Raw genomic sequence first — 22,558 nt, 5'->3', positions numbered from 1 at the left:
GGAAACATTCCAGGCCAGGTTGGCCGGGGCTCTGAGCAACCTGATCTGGTTGGAGATGTCCCTGCTCCTTGCAGGGGGGTTGGACTGGATGGGCTTTAAAGGTCCCTTCCAGCCCAAACCATTCCATGATTCTGTTTCTATACTCTGGTCACGGCACTGTGGTCCTGGCTGAGTCCTCAGTGAACCGGCTGGAGGCTGCCGACACAGCAGCAAACCTGCTTGCTGGTTCGAGTTGACCTTCTGCCAGATTTGGGAGCCGGACCAGGCCACAGAAAGAGCCCATGAACAGCAGATCTGCACGGAATCTCTCCTACAGCAGGCACTCGATGCAAAGCTGGAGTTTGGAGCCTACCCTTGCACCGAGGGCTTGTCCATCTCTCCGTAGCCCCGCGGGAACCTTAAAACCTTTGCACAGATGGATGCAAGATGTGCAACCCCACGGTCGCAGAGGTATCTGAACACGGCTACAAGAATTTGGCAGTCCTTGACCCCCCTACCTGCCTTCTTGAGTCTGCTTTTTGGCTCCAAACAGAGGGAAGAGCTCCCCGTCGCAAAGCTCCCACTTCCTTCGGCAGGGATAAACGGGAAAAGAGCGGCCTGTGTCCTAGGGAAGCGGCAGGAGCTGTGCGTCTGACGTCATCTGGCTTTTGGTTGTGGAAAAAAAAGCTTGTGGTTGAGAAGCCTGAGATTTGCATGTTTTCACAGACAGGTTCCGTGCCTTATTTCAGCAGCGGAGGAAAAACCTGGCAGCCACCAAGCCAGGATGTCAGAGGAGGGGAAAAGAAGTTGAAGTTGGAGGAGGTGCAGAAAAGAGCCACAGGAATTATTTGAGGGCTGGGAAAAAACACCTGCGCAAGACAGGAAAATTCTGTTCCCCTCTTCCGATCAAGGCAACCTGAGAAGGGATGTAGAAGAAAAGGAGGTGTTGATGCTCTGGAGCCAGATGGGAGGGGTGCGGTGGTGGCCCTGCCTCTTGGGTTGAACCCTATGGAGATGTTCTCGGCCAGGTTTGGGTCATAAGGAGGTAAATCGTGCCGGCCCGCGACGCACAGGAGGCAGGGCAGTAGCTGAATGGTGTTTTTGGAGGACGCGATGTGCAAGGAGAGGCCGAGGGCTGTTTGCTCAGCGCGGAGAAGAGGGATGTGACTGCAGGTTGTGTCTGCAGCTACTCAGTGGGAAGACAAAAGCCTTCTCGGAGGTGCATGGTGGTACAACTAAGGCAAGCGGTGCGTTTTGCAGGGCAGGATGAGAAGTGAGGCAGGTTCCCCTCATCCCCTCCAGCACTGCAGAGATCCTCCCCTGAGCCCATGCCCACCCTCCCCAGCCCGGGCAGGGAGCGGGAGGTGGGCTCCCATCCCACCATTGCTGCTGGAGCTGCCTCATGGGCACACTGGGTGTCCACACCAACCCACGCAACGACCTTGGACGTGCCGGTAGCTCTGCTGAGACGCAGACCCAGACGCTTTCCACAGATAGATCGGCTCAGCCTGATTGCAGCTCTTGGGTTTCAGTGGTGTTTTTTCTCCAGGGCTTCTTAACGCTTCTCTGGATGACGGTGGTTTTGCTCCCTAGAGTTGTTCTCTCTCTGCTAACCCATTATTTCCCTTCCCTCTCCATATATCTTTCTTTAAGCAGCTGAAATGATCATGGCAAATTATTTTTTATCCCTTTTACACCGTTTCTAACCTGCTCCACCTCCCCAGCATGTGATGACTTTTTTCCCCCAGCTCCAAGAAACTGGAGAGCCACCAGAGCCCTAAACGCAGCGTCCTACTGGAAAAAAAAAAAAAAAAAAAAAAAAAAAACCAAAAAAAACCAACAACAACAAACAAAAAACCCCACATTTTTGTTGTGTCAGTAATTGCACACCCATTAAAACAGGTGCAAACAAACCCAACTCTTGAAGGCCACGGGCACACCTGTGACCACAACGGGTGGCAGGAGGGGAATTTTTGACCTTCAGGTGCCTTTGCTGCCCGTCCAGCCGGGACCACATGCCTGGGACGGTGAGTGTGCCAAGGCACCGCCTTGCTTTCGGGCGGTTTGCCGGAGCTCCCTCTGCCCAGGAACAGTGATTGATTTCCTTCTCGCGTGGCGCGGTGCCGAGGTATGTCTCCCCACGGCCTTTGTCACTAGCGTGTTAACAATTAACCTACTCAGGCAGAAACAGAGCCAAGCCTTCATAATCTGGGCTTAGTTAACCATTCAGCTGCTTATCTGAAAGTCGTTTTTTTTTTCTGCCTAACTGGAAGGCATTCGCTCACTCATTTGGATAAAGCAAGTGTAAAGATGCAGGAGTTATTTTATGGATTATTATATTTACAATGGCATCTACTGGTCCCTCTGTGCTGCAGGCATGGTAGGGAGCCACGGTAAGAGGTGGTCATGAAGACTTGACCCACCACAGCCAGGAAAAAAAAAAAGAAATTTCACCCCAAATTTTCTGCATCAGGCATAAAAATATTGCTGTCTCCAAAGCAGAGATGCTGGGGGAAAGGCCAAGGGGCCAATGTGGTTGGATGGGACGGGGAGGTCCTGTAACACGGAGACGGCGGGGAGCTGCGCCGTCGCGTGAAGCCCTGGTGTCCCCGGCCAGAGAGGAGGCTGGCTGTGCTGGTGAGACATGACACCCTTCTGAGGTAAGGCGCTGGTGTGGAGATGCCTACAAGGAAGGGTGTTTTGCATTGATCCAGGCAGACAAAGAAACCCTTTACAGCTTTTACTGACACCGCTACGCTGGGAAATAGGAAATTAGCTCAGCGTTTGTTCTGGACGAGTTCCCTTCTCCTTTGTGTCTGCAGAAAGTCCCTTCACGTGGGTTCCTGCTGTAACCACGGGGCTCTGGGGAACTGAGGTAGGGGCAGAGCTGGGCAAGAGCTGACTGTCGGCCCTCGAAGGCTGCTGTGATGGACGGACGGATGGACGTCACTCAGGAGCCATTTGGGGAGAGCTGGGCTTCTTCAGGAGGTAGGATGGACCCGGCGTCTTCTTGAGAACCTGGTGTGGATGAAGAGCGAGGTGGTCCTGGTGCCTCCCCAGCACTGCAGATGGGATGTAACATCTGGAAAGATAAAACATCTGGAAAGGGCAGTGGCTGGCAGGTTGCTTAAAACTCCCGCTTTGGTTTTCCGCCTGTCTAGAGCCTCTCCACGCCACCATGGGGCAAGGGAAGCCGCTTTCGTCCCTCTGCTGTGGCTCGGGGATCTCTTCCAAGCCTAGCCATGCTCAGAGGTGACTCCTCTTCCCTTCTAAAAGATGGACTTGGGAGTGAAACGCTGGCAAAGGCCAGCCAATTTGGCTTCCCTCAGCTTCCCTGTGGACTGCCAGGCTCAGTATCCTTGTTTCTCTCGTCGGGAATCACCTGTAAACCCGATTTTAGTTCATGTTCCCATGAGAGGGAAGCGGTTATGACATTTAAGGAGGAGAAATGTCCTGGGGAAGTTTTTAATCATGCATTCCTCCAAACCTGGAAGGAGAAAAAGCAACCCTCTAGCCCTCTGCCAGAGCCTGGCAGCGTTATTCCTTACCTCGCTGTGCTCAAAACTCGATTTCACATTTCACCTAAGGAACAACCGGGGTAAAACCGGACTGGGAACTGGAGCTGGCCAGAAGCTGGGAAAGTTAAGAGTCATTGTTCTCGAAAAAATGGCCCTTTTTGGCACACAAAGCCATACTGTCAGGGTCTGTTGGCACTTCTGGAATCTCCTTAATAACATATTTGTAAGGCTTGTACATATGCTCTGTTTATCAGATCCCGGGTTTACAGTAAACATAAGCTAATAACCATTTTTTTTTCAAAATATTTTCTTGGAAAGATTCCTAGTTAAAAAAAAAAAAAAAAAAACATGGAAAAAGGACCATTTTCAGAGTCTGCCCCTCTGGTGCAGCTTTGATTCCACATCTCGGGAAAACAGCCTGAAGCTCCCCCTGCTTTTGGGTCGCTGGCACTCAGTGGGAATGCCAGCTCAGCATCCCGGCGGGCTTGGGACATGGCCCTAAGCTTCCGTGATGTGGAAACCACCACCTGGGAGCCAGGAGGTCCCCAAGGGCAGAGAAAGGCTGCAACACTCTGCCGGTGAAGACCACTGATGGAGATGCCACAGGGCTGAGCATCCTTCCTCCAAGGTGTCCTGGAGGACATGGCCACGTCTGCCCAGGCTGTGGCTCTCGCCAAGCTAAGGACATTTACCTTCCCTGCTTGTCGTTGTGTTGGCTTTCTATTTTTTTTTTTTGAAGGATCAGACTTCCCAGTGACCTCAGCCTGCCCTCGGAAAGTTAAAGTAAATGTGCAAATGTCACTGTGGAATTTACTCAGCGAGGAAAAGGTAACCTGGATTTCTCCTCCGCCAGCTGAACGGGGCCGGGGAGGACTGCGCGGAGGCAATGCGGCCACTGCCTTTCCCTTGTCTGGAGCTGAGACCTTCCAGCACATCCCTCCTGGGGCAGCTGGTGTCCCATAAAAAAAGACACGGCCTGTAAAGATCCCAAAGTCAAAGAAAGGCAGGTTATTCCTAAATCAGCAGAACAAAAAGTCTTCCCTTGACTAATAAGATCCAAAGGCACCGTGGCTTGAAGGTGGCTTCAGACAGGAAGTTTCCTGTCCTGTTTCCATCCCTCCTCATCACTCCGTAGCTCAACCAAGTCTCCAGGGGCCTAAGGAGGCACCTGCATTGATCTCTGGGTGTTGTGCACCCATGAACTGTCTAGTGTTGTTCCTTGGAAAGTGCCTTTAGTGTGCAACGGGGTCGAGAGCCTCGGAGTCCTGATCAGCGCACCGGAGAGAGATGCATCCAAATGTCACACGCCAGACGTGTGACCAGACCCAGACGCTTCTCTCTGCTGGTGGAGGTTTTGTTACTTAGGACTGATAAACATTTACGTGTTTTGCTTGTGGTGGGTCCCCATGCCACGCCATGCGATGCTCATGTGATACGCATTCGCTGCTCAGCCTTTAGACCTCAACAAGTGAGCGACATGGAGACATTTCTGTCAGGGGACAAAGGTGCGAGCTGCAAGAAGGTCACTAGAAGGGACTACAAAAGGTTCACCCAACGGCAATCGCTTCACATTGCTGATGGTTCAGGAGGGCAAGTCCCCTGGAGACCTTCCTGGGGTGGGGTAATGTGCAAGGGGATGGAGAAGGTTAGACCACCAGGCATGTCCTCTTCTCCCTCACAGCTGCCTTGTCCCCTCTCCGTGATGTCTTAAACAACTTCTTCCCTCTGTGACCATCTCCGTACCCTGCTCTGCCCCAGAGGAGCTCTCCCAGCTCGCTGTAGGTATCAGCTCTGAGTCCTCTCCCTTCAGTAAGCAGTTTGCCACGTCTGTCTGGCAGCCCCACGACACTCAGGCCGCATTTCGGACAGGGCAGATTTCTATGAGGAGATCAGGACACCGGAAAAAGGGAGGAGGCTACAGGCAGCGTGTCTGGCAGAAGCCTCCAGAAACGCAATTTAATAAAAGCAAAGTCAAGCAGCACAGATCCTGCTTTAACCTTTTTAATTTTACCTTTCCACTCCATTATGAGTGCAAACAGCAAGACCCCGTGAGACACCACGTCGGAGCCAAGCTCTAGACCTAAGCTAGCTCTCCAGGGAAATAAAGCCAGCTCTCCTGCTTTACTTCAGAAGGGCTGATTTAACATCCCTACCCCAAGAAGACAGAAAACCCCACTGAAATGGGGATTTTCTCCATTTTCCCTACCTGCTGGCCCTGCCGGAGCCCCCCATCACTGAACCTCTCTCCAAAGGGCATCACTTTTGTTATCCCTCTTGACCCTAAACCCTGCTTCAGTTCCCGCACTGCCAGGATGGTTTATCCTTGGAAACCTGTAACCAAGGGCTCCTGGGACAAGAAAAACCCATGGGGACCAAGCCAATGAACTCAGTAGGGTTGGGTTGACACTGGTCAGCTTAGCATCTACAGCTGTCCACCGGCCACTGACCCTGCTCCTCCAGGCTTTGTCCAGTCTGAAGGTATCAGAGACATCCACACAGGCTGCCAGATACGAGGCAGGACTCCAGGGAGACCGGTGCCTTCTGGCACGGGGAGGACACAAAGACCCTCCAAGGGGCCTGGGCACTTGTGCACCAGTGACTGACTTGAGCTGTGAGTCTTTTCCCAAATACAAAGGCCACACGATTCTTTGCAATCACCCAGGCTTTGCAAAGCATCTTCTCCCTCACCTAAGGAGATCCTTAGCTGGTACTGGTACAAATTCTCCATTATTCAATGAGGCAACCAAAAAAAAGTTTGTTGTAGGGCTTTTTATTTCCTTAAATAAGATTGATTTTACACCTTTGCGGGGCTGATTGCATACAGAGGATTGAGTTAACACCTGAGCGGAGGGAATGGGAATCGCGGGGAATGCAGTCACTCTCTGCAACATCTCAATCTTCTGCTCCAGCTCAGTTCAACACGGAGCAGCTTCCCCGACGCTCATATTTTATGGGCGCACTCACCAGAGAAAACCCATGAGTTTGTGTAACTAAAGAAATTCTGTTGAGAGAAATAAATCTATGCTGGGTAATTTTTCCTGCTCCCAGTCCATGCTGGGGCACAACTGCAGAGGCTTCGTCATCCTCAGAGGGGTAGTGCGGCAGTGCAGACCAGATCCAACACTGCTGGGTCCAAGAGCACAGAAACAGCTTGATTTTCACCTAGGACTTTCAGGAGGGATTTTCAAAAGGCCTTTTAGGAAGTTATACATTATCCCCACGTGAAACTTGTCTTAGCACCAGTAGCTCTGGACCTTGACTGCCTTAGCTGACAATAAATTCAGCACCCATGCAACCACCAGTATTTGGGAAATCTCCCGAAAACACTGGGGTTTGTGATGGTGATGGAGCTGAGGAAGAGCATGTCCAGGCATATGAGGACTTAGACCTGGTCAAAGACAACTGTTAAAACCATTATCTGCATGTTGTCCACTTCTTATGGTCTAGTTTCAGCCAGTTCAAGGCATAGTCTAGGTAAGAACAAAACGGAGTAAGGAATAAAGGTTTAAAAGAAAATTTAGGCTGACATTTGGACAAAAGTATCTTTTTAAAAGCTCAAGTCCATGGGACAGCACTCCCAAGGAAGAGATGGAAAGGGGGTTGCTTAAGCCCTGTGGGATCATCCCTAAGGGATGCGCTGAAGGGAGCAACAGTGTATGAGCCTACAGATGCTCCAGGGCTGGAAACCTTCCATCCCCACGGCCACACAAAATTGTTCACACCTGGGAGAAGTCACAGAAATAATTCAAGCTCAGGAACTGCAAACAGCCATGCCCAACCCACTCAACCACCTCCCTGGGAGCATCCAGCCCTTGGACTGAGAGCGTTAAGAGCAGCTCTTTTGCGTGGCAGTGAGTGGGATTTGGGGAACCACTGCACACCGCTCCTCTAAGAAGGGCTAGGGGTCACAGAGAGGAGGACAATCCCACCATCTGCTCCATACCGCATATTGAGATATGGTCTTGCATCACCCAGGCCAGAGATTTTTCTCGTCTCCACATAATGCTGATCTCCAAAGGGTATGGTAGATAAAAGGCACCTCTTTAACAGTCCCTCCCTTTTCCTCCTTTTCCCAGTGCCACTGATCTGTGCCTCCACCTCACCTCTGCGCTGCCATGGCCACGCTAGAGACGCTGCCCGTTCTTAGTGACCCAACCTACCCCAGCCCGGAGAACTTCCACGGTTTTGCTCCCCGGCCATCCCAACCCACCTCCCAGAGCACCATGGGGAGCGTGGGCAGCGGAGTCGCCAACGACCAAGAGTTCGCCATGAAGAGCGTGGGGACCCGGACGCAGAGCAGCAGTCGGCAGACGGAGGGGTCTCGCAACGGGTACTCCACGCGGGAGATCTCCAACCGCTATTCCGGTGAGGAGAAGACATACAAGTCGGAGAAGGTCTCCAATTCCCTCTACATCAACGGCGACCTGCGCAAGAGCGAGAAGGTGAAGATGGACATCTGTGGGAATGTGACAACCAACAACGAGAAGAACATGCCGCCTCCTCCCCAATACCGAGAGCCCAGTAACCCACCAAAGATATTGCCAATCTCCGGCAAACTAGACCAGGTGAGAATCCCCACCTCCTGAAGTAGCATGATGACCATGGTACATCTCTAAAAATACAGACCAGGGAGCTTTGGGCAATGGCGTCATCCTGACAGATAGTCTAATTCCTGCTATGTAGATGGCATCACTTTTATGTACAGATAAAAAAAAAAAATCCTATTACTTTCAAGGCTGGGGCTGTTCAGCCTGGAGAAGAGGAGGCTCCGGGGAGACCTGAGAGCGGCTCCCGGTGCCCAAAGGGGGCTGGGAAAGGGAAAGGCTGTTTAGTAGGGCCTGTTGCGATAGGACGAGAGGTAATGGTTTTAAAATAGAGGGGGGTAGATTTAGATTAGAAATTAGGAAAAAAATTTTTACGATGCGAGTTATAGAACACTGGAACAGGTTGCCCAGAAAGGTGGTAACGTTCAAGGAAACGTTCAAGGCCAGGCTGGATGAGGCTCTGAGCAACCTGACCTAGTCAGGGATGTCCCTGCTCCTTGCAGGGGGGTTGGACTAGATGACCTTTGAAGGTCCCTCCCAACCCTAACCATTCTATGATTCTATGATTCTAAGGGGTTGAGCAAAGGGGAACGTTAGTTCTTGATGAACCCAAGAGCATGACAACAAATCTTCCACAGCTAAGTTTCCAGCTTATTTAAACTTGTGTTTAAGTCACTAGCTATTCTAATCTACCCGAGATGCTGCACCTACCACCCTGTTGACAAGGGAGGGAGTTGGAGTCAGCTCTTATTTCGGTAGGTCCAGCATCTGAGTCACACTCTTACGTTTTGTGCCTTTTATAGGCAATCTCCAACAGCCCCCTGCCACCAACAGGTGTTGTTTGAAAGCAGCTATGAGCATCTGTTCAAAATCCACGTGCCTCTTGTGAGGGACAAGTTGACAAGACTTGAAAACTACGCCCGTAAGCGTTATTGCCCACCCAAGCACAGTCCTCATGTCTCATACGGGCTTAGGGGGCAAACGCCTCCCAGGCCTGGAGGAGCAGAGCCCCAGAGCCAGAGGTGTTTTATGTAGTCGGCTGCTCTGCTCCAGCGACTCCCATAATTTATGCCCTGGGGATGCTGCCTAGTGCAGTATTATTTCTGCAGCATTTGGTGGCCTTGTTTCCTGGGTCGTTAATCCATCAGCCCCTGTAGTTCACCTCAGTCCCACATGCGAGGCGCCACGTTTTTGGTTTCCAACCTTGCCTGCTCACGAGGATTCATTCTCTTTCTCCTAGAAGGCATTTTCAAAACATCTTTGCTAATACAAGGTGGCTTTTAATTTTCACCCGAAGCCCAAGCTGCAGTAGGGGAGACTCAATCCCATTCTGAGGAAAATTTTCTTTCTGTAGGTACATTCATAGATTCATAAAATCACAGAATGGTTTGGGCTGGAAGGGACCTCTAAAGCCCATCCAGTCCAACCCCCCTGCCAGGAGCAGGGACATCTCCAACCAGATCAGGTTGCTCAGAGCCCCGGCCAACCTGGCCTGGAATGTTTCCAGGGATGGGGCATCCACCACCTCTCTGGGCAACCTGGGACAGTGTTCTACATTCACAAAGTGAGGAATGTGCAAGGTTTTAAAAACCTTTCTAAAATCCTTTACAGCTGCAGCCCATTCTCCCCCCAGCATTGCTTATGGTCACAGGAAACACAATCATTCAAATGAAGAGCAGCTTCAGCACGTTCCTTGCCCAGCGTTGCTGCTGCGGTCACAGCTCCTACCTATTCCTGTCTGAGCATAAGCAGGACATGATGTCCACACAGGAGAGAGATGACTGCTGGCAGGAAAGAAACATGATGCTCCTGGGGCAAATCGGCTGCCAATCCAAGGGTTCAACTCCGTTTTCAGCAAAAGGGCTATGCGCCCTCAACGCTAGAAGTCCTCCAAAACATAATCTGCCAAAATCAAAGAGTTGTTTTGATCAAGTCTGGTAGGCAGGTGGTAGCCCTCCCTCTTGCAAAGAGCACTAAGAGGACCCAAGGAACATTCTAGGGGAAAATCACGCAGATTTGGGGCGAGTCAATTTTTTTTTTTCAGTTGGGATGAGGGAAGACAAAGCGTTGCCCTACGAGCGACCACAGGTCCTCCACGTTAAATCCCAAACAGCCCAGGGTGTAACAACGCTGAGAAACATGGAGCAAGCCCAAGATGTCTTGGCTCCATCAGCCCCATCCTGTGCTGATCTGTCTCTTTTGTGTGTTCTTCCTGCTATGTTTGATGCGTGGTCCTTTTTCCTTTTGCAGAGCAATGAGCCCTTAGTTAGACCCTCAGCCTTTAAACCAGTAGTTCCTAAAAACTTCCATTCCATGCAGAACCTCTGCCCGCCGCAGAGCAACGGGGTGACAGAGAACAGAAAGAGCTTGAACCATGCAAACAGCAATAGCCCATCCGCACCCAAAAGTGGACTCGACAAGAGCAGCCTTAACAGGACTACAAACCAAGTGGGGGGCCTTTCGGATTCAGGCCGTAACTCGTTAACGAGCCTGCCCACATACGGCACAGGCTACAGCCAGCACGTGGGTCCAATGAGCGCCTCCACGAGCCACATCAACCGCATCGGTACAACCTACGTGGACAAGAACATCGTGGGATACAACGGGATATCTACCTCAGACAGTGGGCGGTCTTCGAGCAAGAGCACCTCTTCATTCAACAGACTGAACCATCTCAATGAAACAATGCCTTTCCACTCGCCTTCAACGGACGACATCATCCAAGACCTGGAAGACCGACTCTGGGAGAAGGAGCAGGAGGTCCTCCAGATGCGAAGGAACTTGGACAAAAGCGAGGCAGCCATCTTCCAAGTGTTCGAGGAGAAGCAGAAGATCTGGGAGAGAGAAATGGAGGACCTGAGGCAAAACTACGCCAACAAATTGCAACAGGTCTCCAAAAAGGCGCAGCGGGCTCAGCAGGCCTTGCAGCTCCAAATCTTCAAGCTCCAGCAGGAGAAAAAAAAACTCCAAGATGACATGGGACAACTCCTTCAGCAGCGAGAGGAGCTAGAGAAGAAATTTGTGGCTTTCAAGAAGGAACAGGCTGAGTTTCTCCCAAAGATTGAAGAGACCAAGTGGGAGGTAAGAGGCTTGTTGTAGCAGACCTTGAGTGAATTTTTCACCGAGGGTGCTGGTAACCCAAAATATTTCCCATTTGCCCTAAGTGGACCCCGCAGACAATGGCTATGGGTTGGTGGCCCCCACGTAACAGACAACACTCCAGTCACCTCTTCCTTTGTCTAAGCCCCAAGCCCGTAGTTTTCAGTTAAACTAAAACGAGCACAAGTTTTTTGTGCATGCTTCCTGCGCTGGTTAATAATTTGGCTTCACAGTTTGGTCACTCCAACCTGTGACATTTGAATCCAGTTTCAGCGAATACAGATCTTTCCATAGCGGTATCTGTGCCTACCAAAAATGGGCTTAAGTCCACTTTAATTAAATTCTTCTAATAGCTGTGTTTGGGCAAACCTTGAAACTGCTTTTCAAATATTTTATTTTTTTTTTAATTGAAGATAAAAAGCGAGTGAGCTAAGAATGATACCGATAGCCAAGTTTACTTCATGCTTTCCATTGTAACGTGCTGTTTTCAGTTGTTAATAAGTTTATCTCTCTTAAAAGGCTGAAAGGCAAATTCCTCCTTCTGAGGAGTTCTCCTTCTGAGTCTTACATATTTTTTCCTATTGGTTCTATTTTTAGAACATTTTATCAAAGTCTGTCTGTATAGCCAGTACTAAGATTTTTTTTTTTTCTCAGCTTGATCATGTGAAGAATTTTAATCCTTCCATGGACTGGCTAGAAACTCTAAATTTATTAAGAGTGCAGAGGCAAAATACAGCTCTAGAATCACGAAGACCCTATTCTGCTAATCCTGATGGAAAGTCAATGAAGCTGAGATTAATTAGGCTCTGAAATGTGCTACTTGCAGATGTTCAGCAGAGCTTATTAGAGGCTTGCTGTAAAATCTCTGCAAGTTACACCCCAGAACAAGCAGGCTGCTTGTCCCACAAGATGCCTCCTTTGGCCAGCTGCTCTGCCCAGGTCTTTTGTGTCTTCCAAAAAGCTAGGTCTGGAATGCTCTCTCATTTTGCACCAGTAAAACTGCAGATGGGCTTTTGATCGATCGCTTCGCTGGTGTATTTCTGTCTGCAACAGCTAACCCAGTGACATTGATGTAAAGACAGAGGTTCAGCCTGTGCATCACCTAAAATCTGGAGACACCTGCACTTGTTGACTTGCTCTCCATGCTCCATGGACCATATGGCCTAGATCTCTACAGCACCCAAGTAGAGGCTTAAATTTAAGTGGTTTAATCTGTAAATTGACTCCTATCCAAGCTGTTCATCACGTATTTATCTGCCTTTTGGGAAGAGCTAGCCCATAGAGAGCACTTTCAGCAAACTGTGCAGATTTCTAGCTAGGCAGTAACTACACCACTCTAACTACAGCAAAGCCAGCGCGACCCAGCTCTGCATCTGCCGCAGACTGGTGTAAATGCGGGCACTCACAGAGCAAGCTCTGCATGGGGAACCGCCACAGCCATCAGCTCCAGGGAAAGCTCCCAGTGGGAAGTGACTGGGTACATCTCCCAGCGTCACGTTGAACGGTGGCAGCTACGTAATGCAAACACACAACAGCAGCAAGGGCTGTCACTCTTCACGCCCTGCCCCAAAAAAATTAAGTAGCTACGAGTCCCTGGACTGTCCCCAGCGAAGGGAACCCTAAAATTTAGTCAACTGCATTTTTTAGGAGTCTTTGGGAAGGAAAGCGTCATAGGACAAGTAAGTAATATTTACTGTCTCTGCATCCCGTCCTACACTGCCAGTGCTCAAGGAGAACCTGGGTGGTCTCTGAGTCTGAGATGTTGCCGTCTCAGGCTTCTTCAAGGTCCAGATCCTACTGAGGTCAGTGGGAAAACTGCTGAGAGCAGAGGGTTTGGGATCAAGCACTGCAGGCTTGTGGTTAGGTGAGTAAGATGAATGCAGGGAGGGAATCATCGGTGTCCACTCACCACTGATGAAGACCACAGCACTTAGCTTAGCTATTTGGTCAAGTCCTGTTGGGAACAGCATCAGGCCCCTGAGAGTCAGGAATAAATGCCAAATCTCCTCCACAAACATAGGGACAACCTCTAGGTCTTTGGCATGGTCTGGGTCCTAGTGAAGGCTGGAACTCAGTCCTTGACTAGAGTCCCCTGGCTGTGTCCTCTGTCACCTGAGCCTCCTGCCGACACCAGACCATGCAGACATTTCATAGGCAGCATGGGGGACAAGCAGCAGTGGTGGCTCCTCACTGCCTTCCTCCTGCCTTCCTCCTGCCTCATGGATGCTCTCCCCGCAGGTGTGCCAGAAGGCGGGTGAGATCTCCCTGCTCAAGCAGCAGCTGAAGGATTCCCAAGCAGACGTCTCCCAGAAGCTGAACGAGATTGTGGGACTGCGGACGCAGCTCAAGGAAGGTAAGAACTTCCTACGGGAGAAAGAGGAGCAGATCCTCACTCTGAAGGACTCCTACAGCTCCAAAAGCGTCAACCTGGAGATCTGTGAGAGTGAGCTGCAGCGGAAGATGAGCGAGGTCCAAGTGCTGAGGGAAAAACTGAACCACTGTGAGCTGGAGGTCTCTGGCCTGAAGCGGACACTTGCCAGCATGGGACCTCCGGGGCCTTTTGGTGGGGACCTTGGTGAGAAACTGCGAGACCCGCTGGCCTGTGAGAGCGACGAAGCCAAGATGCAGCGACAGAGTGAGGACAGCGTCAACACGCTGCGGAAGGAGGTGGAGCGGCTCCAGACAGAGCTGAAGCTGGAGCGGCAGCAGCGGGAGCAGCAGGTGATGGACTTCGAGGAGGAGCGGCGCACGTGGCAAGAAGAGAAGGAGAAAGTCATCAAGTACCAGAAACAGCTGCAACTGAACTACGTGGAGATGTACCAGAAGAACCAGCTCCTGGAGCACAAGGTGAATGAGATGAACACAAAGGCCACCAGCCCCCCGCACAGCGAGGAGAAAAAACCATGGACTCCCTCCAGACTTGAGCGAATAGAGTCCACCGAGATCTGAGGTGGGGCCAAGACAACACAACGGAATTTTTTAATTGCTGTGCATGTACTACCTACTCAAGCCGATCTTCCGAAGGATAATACGCTACCAAAGGAGTGGTGTGAGTCTGCTCACGCCAAGCTCCGTCACCCTTACTCTATACTTCTGTGCTCTGTAGGTAAAATAACTGTGGATGTGCGTTGTTTTTCTACCAATAATGCGACATCTCTTTTGGTTTTTTCCTAGTACAGTTGGTGAGGGTCAATTGGTTCTTTTGTAATCTGCCGTGACTGTTACTTCACTAGAGGCTGCCATCCCCTCTCCTACAATTCACCCCTCTTCGGTTGGTTGTTTTGGAGAGTTGTATTTGGTTTCTTTGGTTTTCCAAGTATTTATGTGCAGCAAAACAGTTCAAAGTGGCAGGTTGTTGTTTTTTTTTTTTCAGGGCATTTTTAGCCACATTGGCTAATGGAGCAAAGCTCTCGGGATCATGAGCAAACTCAGTGCTCTGCACCAAGTATCCTGTCTAGACAGTGGTCTTAGTGAAGTCAGTGGGAGGTTGGCCACTGATTTCAGTGAAACCAGACGTATCTCTACCAGATGACACCCTCTTGCCAGCCCATGGCTATCATAGTTGCAGGAGGTTAGTAGGACACCCTTGAGGAGCAGGATGATCCTGTCCTGGTAACATAAGCCAACAAGGAACGATCGACCAGCAGGAACCTCTGTGGAGGCTCAGGAGAGCTTGATATATGCAGCGTTTTCATTTTGTTGTGGTTTCCTTCTGCAGTTCCACTTCTCTCCTGGGTTGTGACCAACGCAGGGAACAGAAATACCCTTCCACCTCTGCCTTGGTCTCCCTATTCTTACTATATACTCAAGCAGGCTACAGCAAGAAAAAGACTTGGAAATCTGAGCTAGTTTCCCTTCCCAAGAGCCCTCTTACTTCCCAAAGTCAACTGTATCAAGGTTTGGGGAAGCCTCCAAACCTGCGGGATGCTTATGCAAACTGAAGCTTTAGCAATTTGCCCAACAGTGGGGCACTTGTGCTGACCCATTCCCAAATGAGTGATGCTTCGGTGCACCCTTTCCATCCAGGGTCTGCTTAAAAAACGGCATCAGAGCCTCACTCAGGAGTTGCAGCGAGCACACATCAGCATTACCGCTAGATCGCAACGGGGCAAGCGTTAGCCTTCAGAACAGCCATTTCATACAGCACCCACGGCAATCCCACATGGCATCACATAGTCCAGGGACAGAGACAAAGCAGGCTCAGCTTAAGAAAATATTCAGCTACTAACTCCGAGCATGAAAGCAGTCATAAGAAGAAAATGCTTAAGATGAGGCAAGTGCTTACACCCTGGGAGAATAATAACCAAATCCTAAATGCACAGTCACTGAGAATGGTGCAGGCATCAAAAACAGCATTCAGCCTAAAAACTTGGGCCAGGTGGGTCTGGCTCTCCATTTCACGGACAGTTTTTTACTGTGATCCACAGCGAAGAGTAAAAAGTGCCGCAAAGTGGAGTTTGCACTGACTGGGCAGTGGCCAAAGGACCAACGCAAATGGAAATTTCCGCTCTTTGCCCTGGGGAGCAGCTAGAAGAACAATCCTAGAATTAGCACTGCGACGTCTTGGGATGTCTACGTGAGGTGACTCTGGGGAGAGTTTGGCCAGATCACGTTTCATCTGCGTACCAAGGAAGAACCTCAGTGCATTGAGGGGCTGAAGACTTTCCAAACAAAAGCCCTGAAGTTACTCATTTTCCATGTTCCCTTCTTTGAAATCTCCTCCTTCCCCATCACCAGGTCTGACCTTCAAGTTGGCATCAAACATCATTGTGGTGAGCTCCAGACTGAGCAAAGCGGCTGAGCAGGAGAGAGGAGACTCCAGTTAGTCACACCAATCTCCAGCCAAAGTCAACAGACAGTATTATTGGGCAGGAACTTTTGGTGGCAGGCAATGATCCCTGGAGCGATGGAAAATGGAGATGTGCGAGGAGACCAGGGCATCTCAAGACCCTAGCTGAGGGCACCTGGCTTTTCCCACCACTTCCGCCCGTGCCTTTGGAGCTGGAGGAAGACACAACTCATCAGCCTAGAAAATTCCAGGGCAGCTCAGGCTAAGCCCTTCTCACCTGATCAGCCAGAGAAAGGAGGACTAGGTCAAGTCTGACCCCTGAAGGGTGTGGAGAAGAGTCCCACTACAAATCTTGCAGATGCTCCAGCACTCTTGGACGTCAGCCTGCGCACCTCACCAAGGAAGGAGTGCAGTTGCCTGCCGGTGCCACGCAGCAGCAGGCTTTGCCATGCCAAGGAAGACACCCACATGTGCTGTGCCAACTTACACTTGGCCAGGCAAATCCTAGCACTTCCACCATTTCACTCACTGCGCCTTCAAGCTGGAGTCAAACATCCCACCGTGTCAGGGCTGGAGGTCTGGTGTCTTCTGTCATCTCAGCTTTCTGTGCCCCTTTTTTTCACATCAGATAAACTCACGCTGTCTTCCTTCCCAAAGGAGTTGTGAGGTATCTCCACTTGTGAAGGGCTTTGCAGTCCTTGGGCAAAAGGGCAAAGCATAGAGAAACTGCAAGAGGCTTAGTCTCAGATGGTCGTATGGTGTTTCTGAGGCCACCACATGAAAAGCAAACGTAACAGCAAGCTCCCTCACCACAAGATGGGTCCAATAATCTGAGGGGTCTTTTCCACCTTTGCTCCTCCTGGCTCCACTAATGTTGAGGTTGGTTTCCCACTAACCATCGCAGAAACCAGCATGTTGGTGGCTCAAGAACACCCAGAGTGACTGAGTTTCAAGGATCTGCTGCTGAGGTGTACACTGCAATTCCACTCAAGAGGAACGGACACCGGTATCACTCTGCGGGACACCTTCTCACCAGAGCTCCCTGCTAATCCATGGGCAGAAGAAGCAGAGGCATGGCTGGCCTCCCCGCAGACACCCACTAAGACACCATGCTGCTGAGGATGGTTTTCCCTCTCTTGGGATTCACCCAGCATCGCCCAAGCACTCAGCTAGTCCTGCAGAAACCACCACCCCCCCATGCTACGGTGCCATAAAATACGGATTGTTTTGGCAAGTGCCCCGGCCAAACTGCCATGAAAGGTTCCTGCTCTTCAGGAATCCTCCCCACGACTGGATGCACTGCTCCCCATCACGTCCTCTCCCATGTGCTAGCACTGCATGGCCACATGCTGGTAACCAGTGTCTCCTGGAGGTGACTGCCCTTCACTTAGCAGAGATGGAACAAAATGACGGTGGGCCACCTGGGTTCCTGTTGTTTGTGCTCAGATCTGGCCCAGACAGGAGCTCACCTAGCTCTTTCCAGGCTTCAACACTTCTCCTCACTGACTGGATGAAGTGTCCCATCACGAGCTAGGTCTGCATTGAGGCCCTGGGGTCTTAGCCTTGGAGCAAGATAGCCAAGGGGTGCCAGAGTGGTGTTTTGATGACATATCCTGGGAATGGCCAAGGAGGCTGGCATCTTGACTCTTGGAGGTTCAGGGAGGGCTGATAAATGTTTCTGTCCATGAAATTCAACTCAGAGTTTGGGCTTGATCGCAACCCAGCCATCTCCTCCACCTTTGCTCAGCCAGTGCTGGAGCTGATAGGATTCAGTGTGACGTACTGGCTCACGTGTAATTCTCCAAGTATCGCCCTCAAAATCTTGCACATGGTTAGTGCCTCTACCGAAACAAGAAGTCACCTCTAACTTGCCACTGGCCAACTGCAAAATCTGTGGTCACAAGGGTCTCAGGTCAGTTGCCCACACATGAGGTCCAGAGACATTAGAGATGCTCTGGGATACCTGATAGATGGAGCTGGTCAGTATGACCCAAGACCTCTGGGAGAGTCAGGCCAGGGGTGGGAAGGCCTGGAGCACCTCTAGTGGCACGTCACCCACGTGTGGGTAACTGAGTCATGCTCCAGCCACACGCACACGGCCATTATATGAGCAAACGGAGGACACGGATCAGCTCCAGCAACTCCCACCCGCAAGGATTTGGGCTAAGCAGGCCATCCTGGTGCCAGGGAAGGTCTAAGCAGCTCCTCTTACCCGTTACTGTGAGTAGGGTTGTTTCAAGGTTGGTTGCCGTCGCTGTCAGATGTCGACCCAGCTGGGCTAGTTCCCCTTGCGCTGCCAGCATTCCCGTCTTGCCCTGGGTGCGAACGCTGCAACCATCGCACGTCGTTGTGCTTCACACGGTCCCACTTCGCTTCTGCTACTGTCTCGTAGCAGCCGGCTCCACCGTTCCTGCTGTCACTGGCATGGTGCCGGAGGGATATCACCTCTGGCTTTCCGCGGTCAGGATAGGAATCAAATTGTTGCTCTTATGCTGCTACATTATACAGAGACAAGCGTACTTGGATGTAAATAACAGCCCAGCTCTGCATTTACGATGATTAAACGAAGAGACAAGAAAGCTCTCTGGCTTCTATACTGGTGACTGGCATTGACCATAGAAGCCGATGCTCTGTTCGAGCGCTGAGCGCTGCATGGAGGGTGCTCGGCACCCCCTGAGCTTTTGCTGGCTGTCGTGGAAACAGAGGGGGCTCAGCCAGGCAATCTGCTTGGGATTGGCTCCAGCAGAGCAGCCTGGTGTCGCTGTCCTGCTTCGATGCTCGCTGTCATCCTGATTCAGGATTTGCAGTTGTCCCCTGGTTAAGGTTGAAGTCCCCTCTGCCCATCCTCGTGTTCCCCCAAAACGCCCCGCAGACAGTGGCTCCCCGCAGTGTCCCCCTTGAGCCCTGCTGCCCATGGAAAGGACCAACCCACCCCACTCCTGCCCCTCGCAGTGGCACTTTATAGCTTGCTCAAGACGGTGAGCTCATGAGAAACATGACCAAAGATCTCTGGAGAAGCATTGGACTGCAGGCTTGGAGCTGCCTCTCGGCTTTCCTGGGGAGGGATGAGGCCGGCGTGGGCTGGGAAGGGGGAACAAGAGCTGGCAGGGGACAGGAGAGGGCTTGGATTTCCCTGTATCCCACCTGGGAACGTTTGCAGGGCCATGAGGGGCCGTTCCTGTGTTAGACAGGACAGGAGAGAAAGGAGTTACTGGGTGAGCCGATTGTCCCCAGTTGGTTACACCAGTATCCTCCATGGCCTCCACCTAGCTCCAGGCATTGCCCAGGGAGAGTGTGGACCAGGGGCTGTTCCCAGGAGGCAGAACAGAGGGATGCATCTCCCCTTTTGTCTTGGGAAGAAGAGAGGATGTATGCCAAGCCATTACACTTGCCTTCAGGGCCACAGGTCTCCTCTACTTTAGCAGCAGACATTGCTACGGGGTCCAGTCAAGGACTTGTTCTGGACCAGTGTGAACTGGCCAGGAAAATGTATATCCTGAGAGCTGGTGGTCCTGCTTCCTGCCCCCTTGGTGTCCTCTCCCTAGCTCACCCCAGGGCGTCCTCAACACCCTCCTTACCAGGGAACCATCTTCTGAGATGAAAGCACCATGGTCTTTGCTTCTCCTGCTTGGGGTGCCGATGGCCCCTCTGCCCACCTTAGCTCCATGAAGGCTCCTGGCCCTGCTCCCAGCCTTGGCACGTGGAGCGTAAGCCAGTGGGAGATCTTCACCCACAGCGCTCCTGTGGATGGGTGCTTGGGTGGGTCTGGGCCTCGGGCACGTGCCTCTTCACTGTGTCTCTGCTCCACGGCAGTGCTAAGCCTTCTCTGCTTCTTCCTACCAAGACCACAAAATCCTTCTAACGTGCAATGACAGCTCTGGCTTCTGTCCTGGATGGGAGCAGGTCCAACTTGCCATTATTCTAACCCAACCCTTCAGCCTAAGCGTTGAAGGCCACTTCATGGAGTTACTTTGCATCAAGAGCCCTTGCTAAAGATCTGCTCATCATGTTGCCTGTGCCCTGCTACTCCTCTGCCCCAGCTCTCCAGGCTCTCCTGCCTCCTTTTAGGTCAACACCATCCCCGTTGTCCCAGGAGCAGGCAGCGCCTCTCCCAGGACTCTCCACAATACATCTGAACAAGCCAGACACGAAGCCCAAAGCTCCCCCTGAGAGTGGTGTGTCCTGACCCTGCCCTCAGAGAAGCTTTCTAGACCACTGATTCCCACCTCTCCTCTCTGTCATGCCCAGCTAGATTGGCCCTGCTTTGCCTCCAAGAACAATCTCGCTTCTTGCTGAAGGACATCCCCATGGCTTGCAGTCACTTGAGATGACTCCACGGGGCTTCACAACATTGCACCCACCCAGCTCTGGGGCTTCCCCCGTCCTTCCACTCTCTGGAAAGACAGGGGTGTGAGGGGCGTATGAGTGCCCCTGGTCTGCGTGCAGCATCCCATGCCACCTGCTCCTGAGTCTATCAAGGGGTTGAGATCACATCCAGCTGTTTGCAGATGTTGGCTTCCCAACAGGACGGTCCACGCTGGCACTGCAACTGCCGGCAACACCAGAAATGAGCCTCTGCAATTCCAGGATAAGCCTCCTCCCCAGTTCTCCCAGTGAAGGGGATGTGTTAGATCCGGAGCCTGGGACAACCTCTGACACGCAGGGTTGCGTTTGCACGGCTCTTCTACAGATCTGTGTTCTCAGGCAGAAAGTCTCTGCTTTCTGTCACAAAGCAATAGATTTTTCTAGAGATTTTAAAGGGACTATTCCCAGCTCTGATACCTGCAGGAAAGCCAACGTTCCCTTGAATACCTTCACAGCTCCGGCCCCGGGCTCCCCTCCTTTGGAGAGGGACGCAAGGTCCAGTTTGGCTCCAAATAATCACCAACGGTTTGAGCTTGGCAGTCCCCATTCACCTGGAGACCCCAAGCTGCCCGCATGCAGCGGGCCACCGGAGGAGGTGTGGTCCACCCCCCTCTGATGCCCCTCCCATGATTGTTACCGGGTGACTGCAGCGGGTCTTCTCCATCAGCTCTCCCACATGGGAGCCGCTGGGTCCCCGCGGGGCATCTGAGCTCACAGAGTCACGTTTGGTGACAGCCAGACACCAGTGGGTGACAGCCAGACCACGGCGCTGGCTCTGCAGTTCCCGGGAGCCAGGCTGTCCTAGGAGCCCTCTGGGAGGAGAAGGTCCCCTTTCCCCCGTGGGTGTCACGCGGGGGACACCTTTCCTTCCAGCGGCCAAAGGGAGCAAAACGTGCGCAGGCAGAGCTCCACCACCGGTGCAAAAGTGTTCCACCACCGGTGCAAAAAAAAAAAAAAAAAAAAAAAAAAAAATGCTGCACAACCGGCCAATGTGTCTATGCAGTCCCTTCTGACGCAGCGGTGTCCCCGCAGAGCCCAGCCCAGGGCTGGAGCTCCTCCAAGGTGTCTTTGTTTGCACTCACTCGGACCTGGTAAACGCTGTGAGCCGAGAGGAACCCCTCTCGGTCTTTGCCTTGCACCGGGCAGTACGCTTGTGAGGGTTTCCTCATCCTAAACCGATGCACGTTGCTTAGTCGCCTGTCTTCTGCGTCTGTTCTCCAGCAGGTCAATAGGTGTCCTCCCAAAACCCAGCTCCCCCCACGACGGGAGAACGTCAGGTCGGGCCAGCCGGCGCCCCCGAGCAAGCCTGCTGTCTGATTTCACCAGCAATAAAAGTCCCGTGGAGGAGCAGGCAGAGCTCTGCGCCGCCGCTCCGCCACCGGCTGAGCTGCAGGCCGTGTGTGTGTGCGTAGGACCCCCCGCATCAGACCCTTCGTCCAACGTTTTGGACCTACCCACCTGTAAATTCGATCCCAGCCCCGCGCTTTCCTTCCTCCCGTTCGTTTCTCGGCGCCTTGGTCTCTCTCTGGTCTTACTGTGAATTCAAACCAGAAGTGTTCTGAACTCGACTCCGTTACTGTTTTCGTTTCTGCGTTGACTGTTGCTGGTTCTCCGAACTGCGTTTAACGAGACTTTGCAAATAAAATTAAAAAAAAAAAAAGAAAAAAAAAGAAGAAAAAAAATTATATATATATATATACTTTACAAATAAAATATTAAAAAAAACAGAAGTCCATAAAGTTGGGTGTCTCTCCTGTCCGCTGGTCACTTCCAAACACCATTGTCTTGACGTTGTCTCTGGTCAGCGTATTTAAACACAAGAAGTCGAAAAATAAAGAGAAAAACTGCAGCATTCCGGGATTTTTGTACAGCAAAGGTGTGTCCGTTTCGGAAACTCTCGTGAAAACTAAACCACGCTTCCCAATCTACTGCTAGTCTGTCGTACGTTGCCACTGGGTGATCCAAGATGTGAAGAGCTCCCGCCTTCGCGATTTTCTACGGTGAATAAATATATGTATCTGTACAGAGGTATGTATATATACCAATACACACGCAGATCTATATGTATACGTATCTCTCACTCTCCGATCTCTACCCGACTGTGAAGGATTTTTATTGGGCAAAATAAAACGCAGAAAGGCCCCATTTTAAAAACCCGACTGCGTGGCTTGTCTGGTTGTGTCGGGGGTGGGAGAAGCGGCCAGGCCCACGGGGGATTTCGAGAGGGACCCTGGACACACCAGCGCCCTTCGGTTGAGAGATTC

General features: G+C 51.6%; 1 protein-coding gene across 4 annotated transcripts in view; it reads left to right on the top strand.

The window, feature by feature from the left end:
- The window catches only part of LZTS3 (leucine zipper tumor suppressor family member 3), a 46,518-nt gene extending 32,030 nt beyond the window's left edge, over positions 1-14,488 (top strand). For 2 of the 4 annotated variants that reach the window (XM_086747396.1, XM_086747397.1), the window contains exons 2-4: positions 7,574-8,062; positions 10,292-11,122; positions 13,379-14,488. In XM_086747396.1, the coding sequence (XP_086603522.1) occupies positions 7,613-8,062; positions 10,292-11,122; positions 13,379-14,089 (1,992 nt within the window). In that variant the 5' untranslated portion in view covers positions 7,574-7,612 and the 3' untranslated portion in view covers positions 14,090-14,488. Of the gene's footprint in view, positions 1-2,353; positions 2,640-7,573; positions 8,063-10,291; positions 11,123-13,378 lie in introns of those variants that run through there. The other 2 variants (XM_086747398.1, XM_086747400.1) reach the window with 2 other exon arrangements.
- Positions 14,489-22,558: the final 8,070 nt, after the last annotated feature.

The sequence above is a fragment of the Chlamydotis macqueenii genome, chromosome 4, assembly GCF_036417535.1.
Source record: "Chlamydotis macqueenii isolate bChlMac1 chromosome 4, bChlMac1.mat, whole genome shotgun sequence".
Classification (NCBI taxonomy): domain Eukaryota; kingdom Metazoa; phylum Chordata; class Aves; order Otidiformes; family Otididae; genus Chlamydotis; species Chlamydotis macqueenii.
The sequence above is the reverse complement of the archived record's forward strand: the minus strand, read 5'-3'. Positions and strand labels throughout refer to the sequence as shown.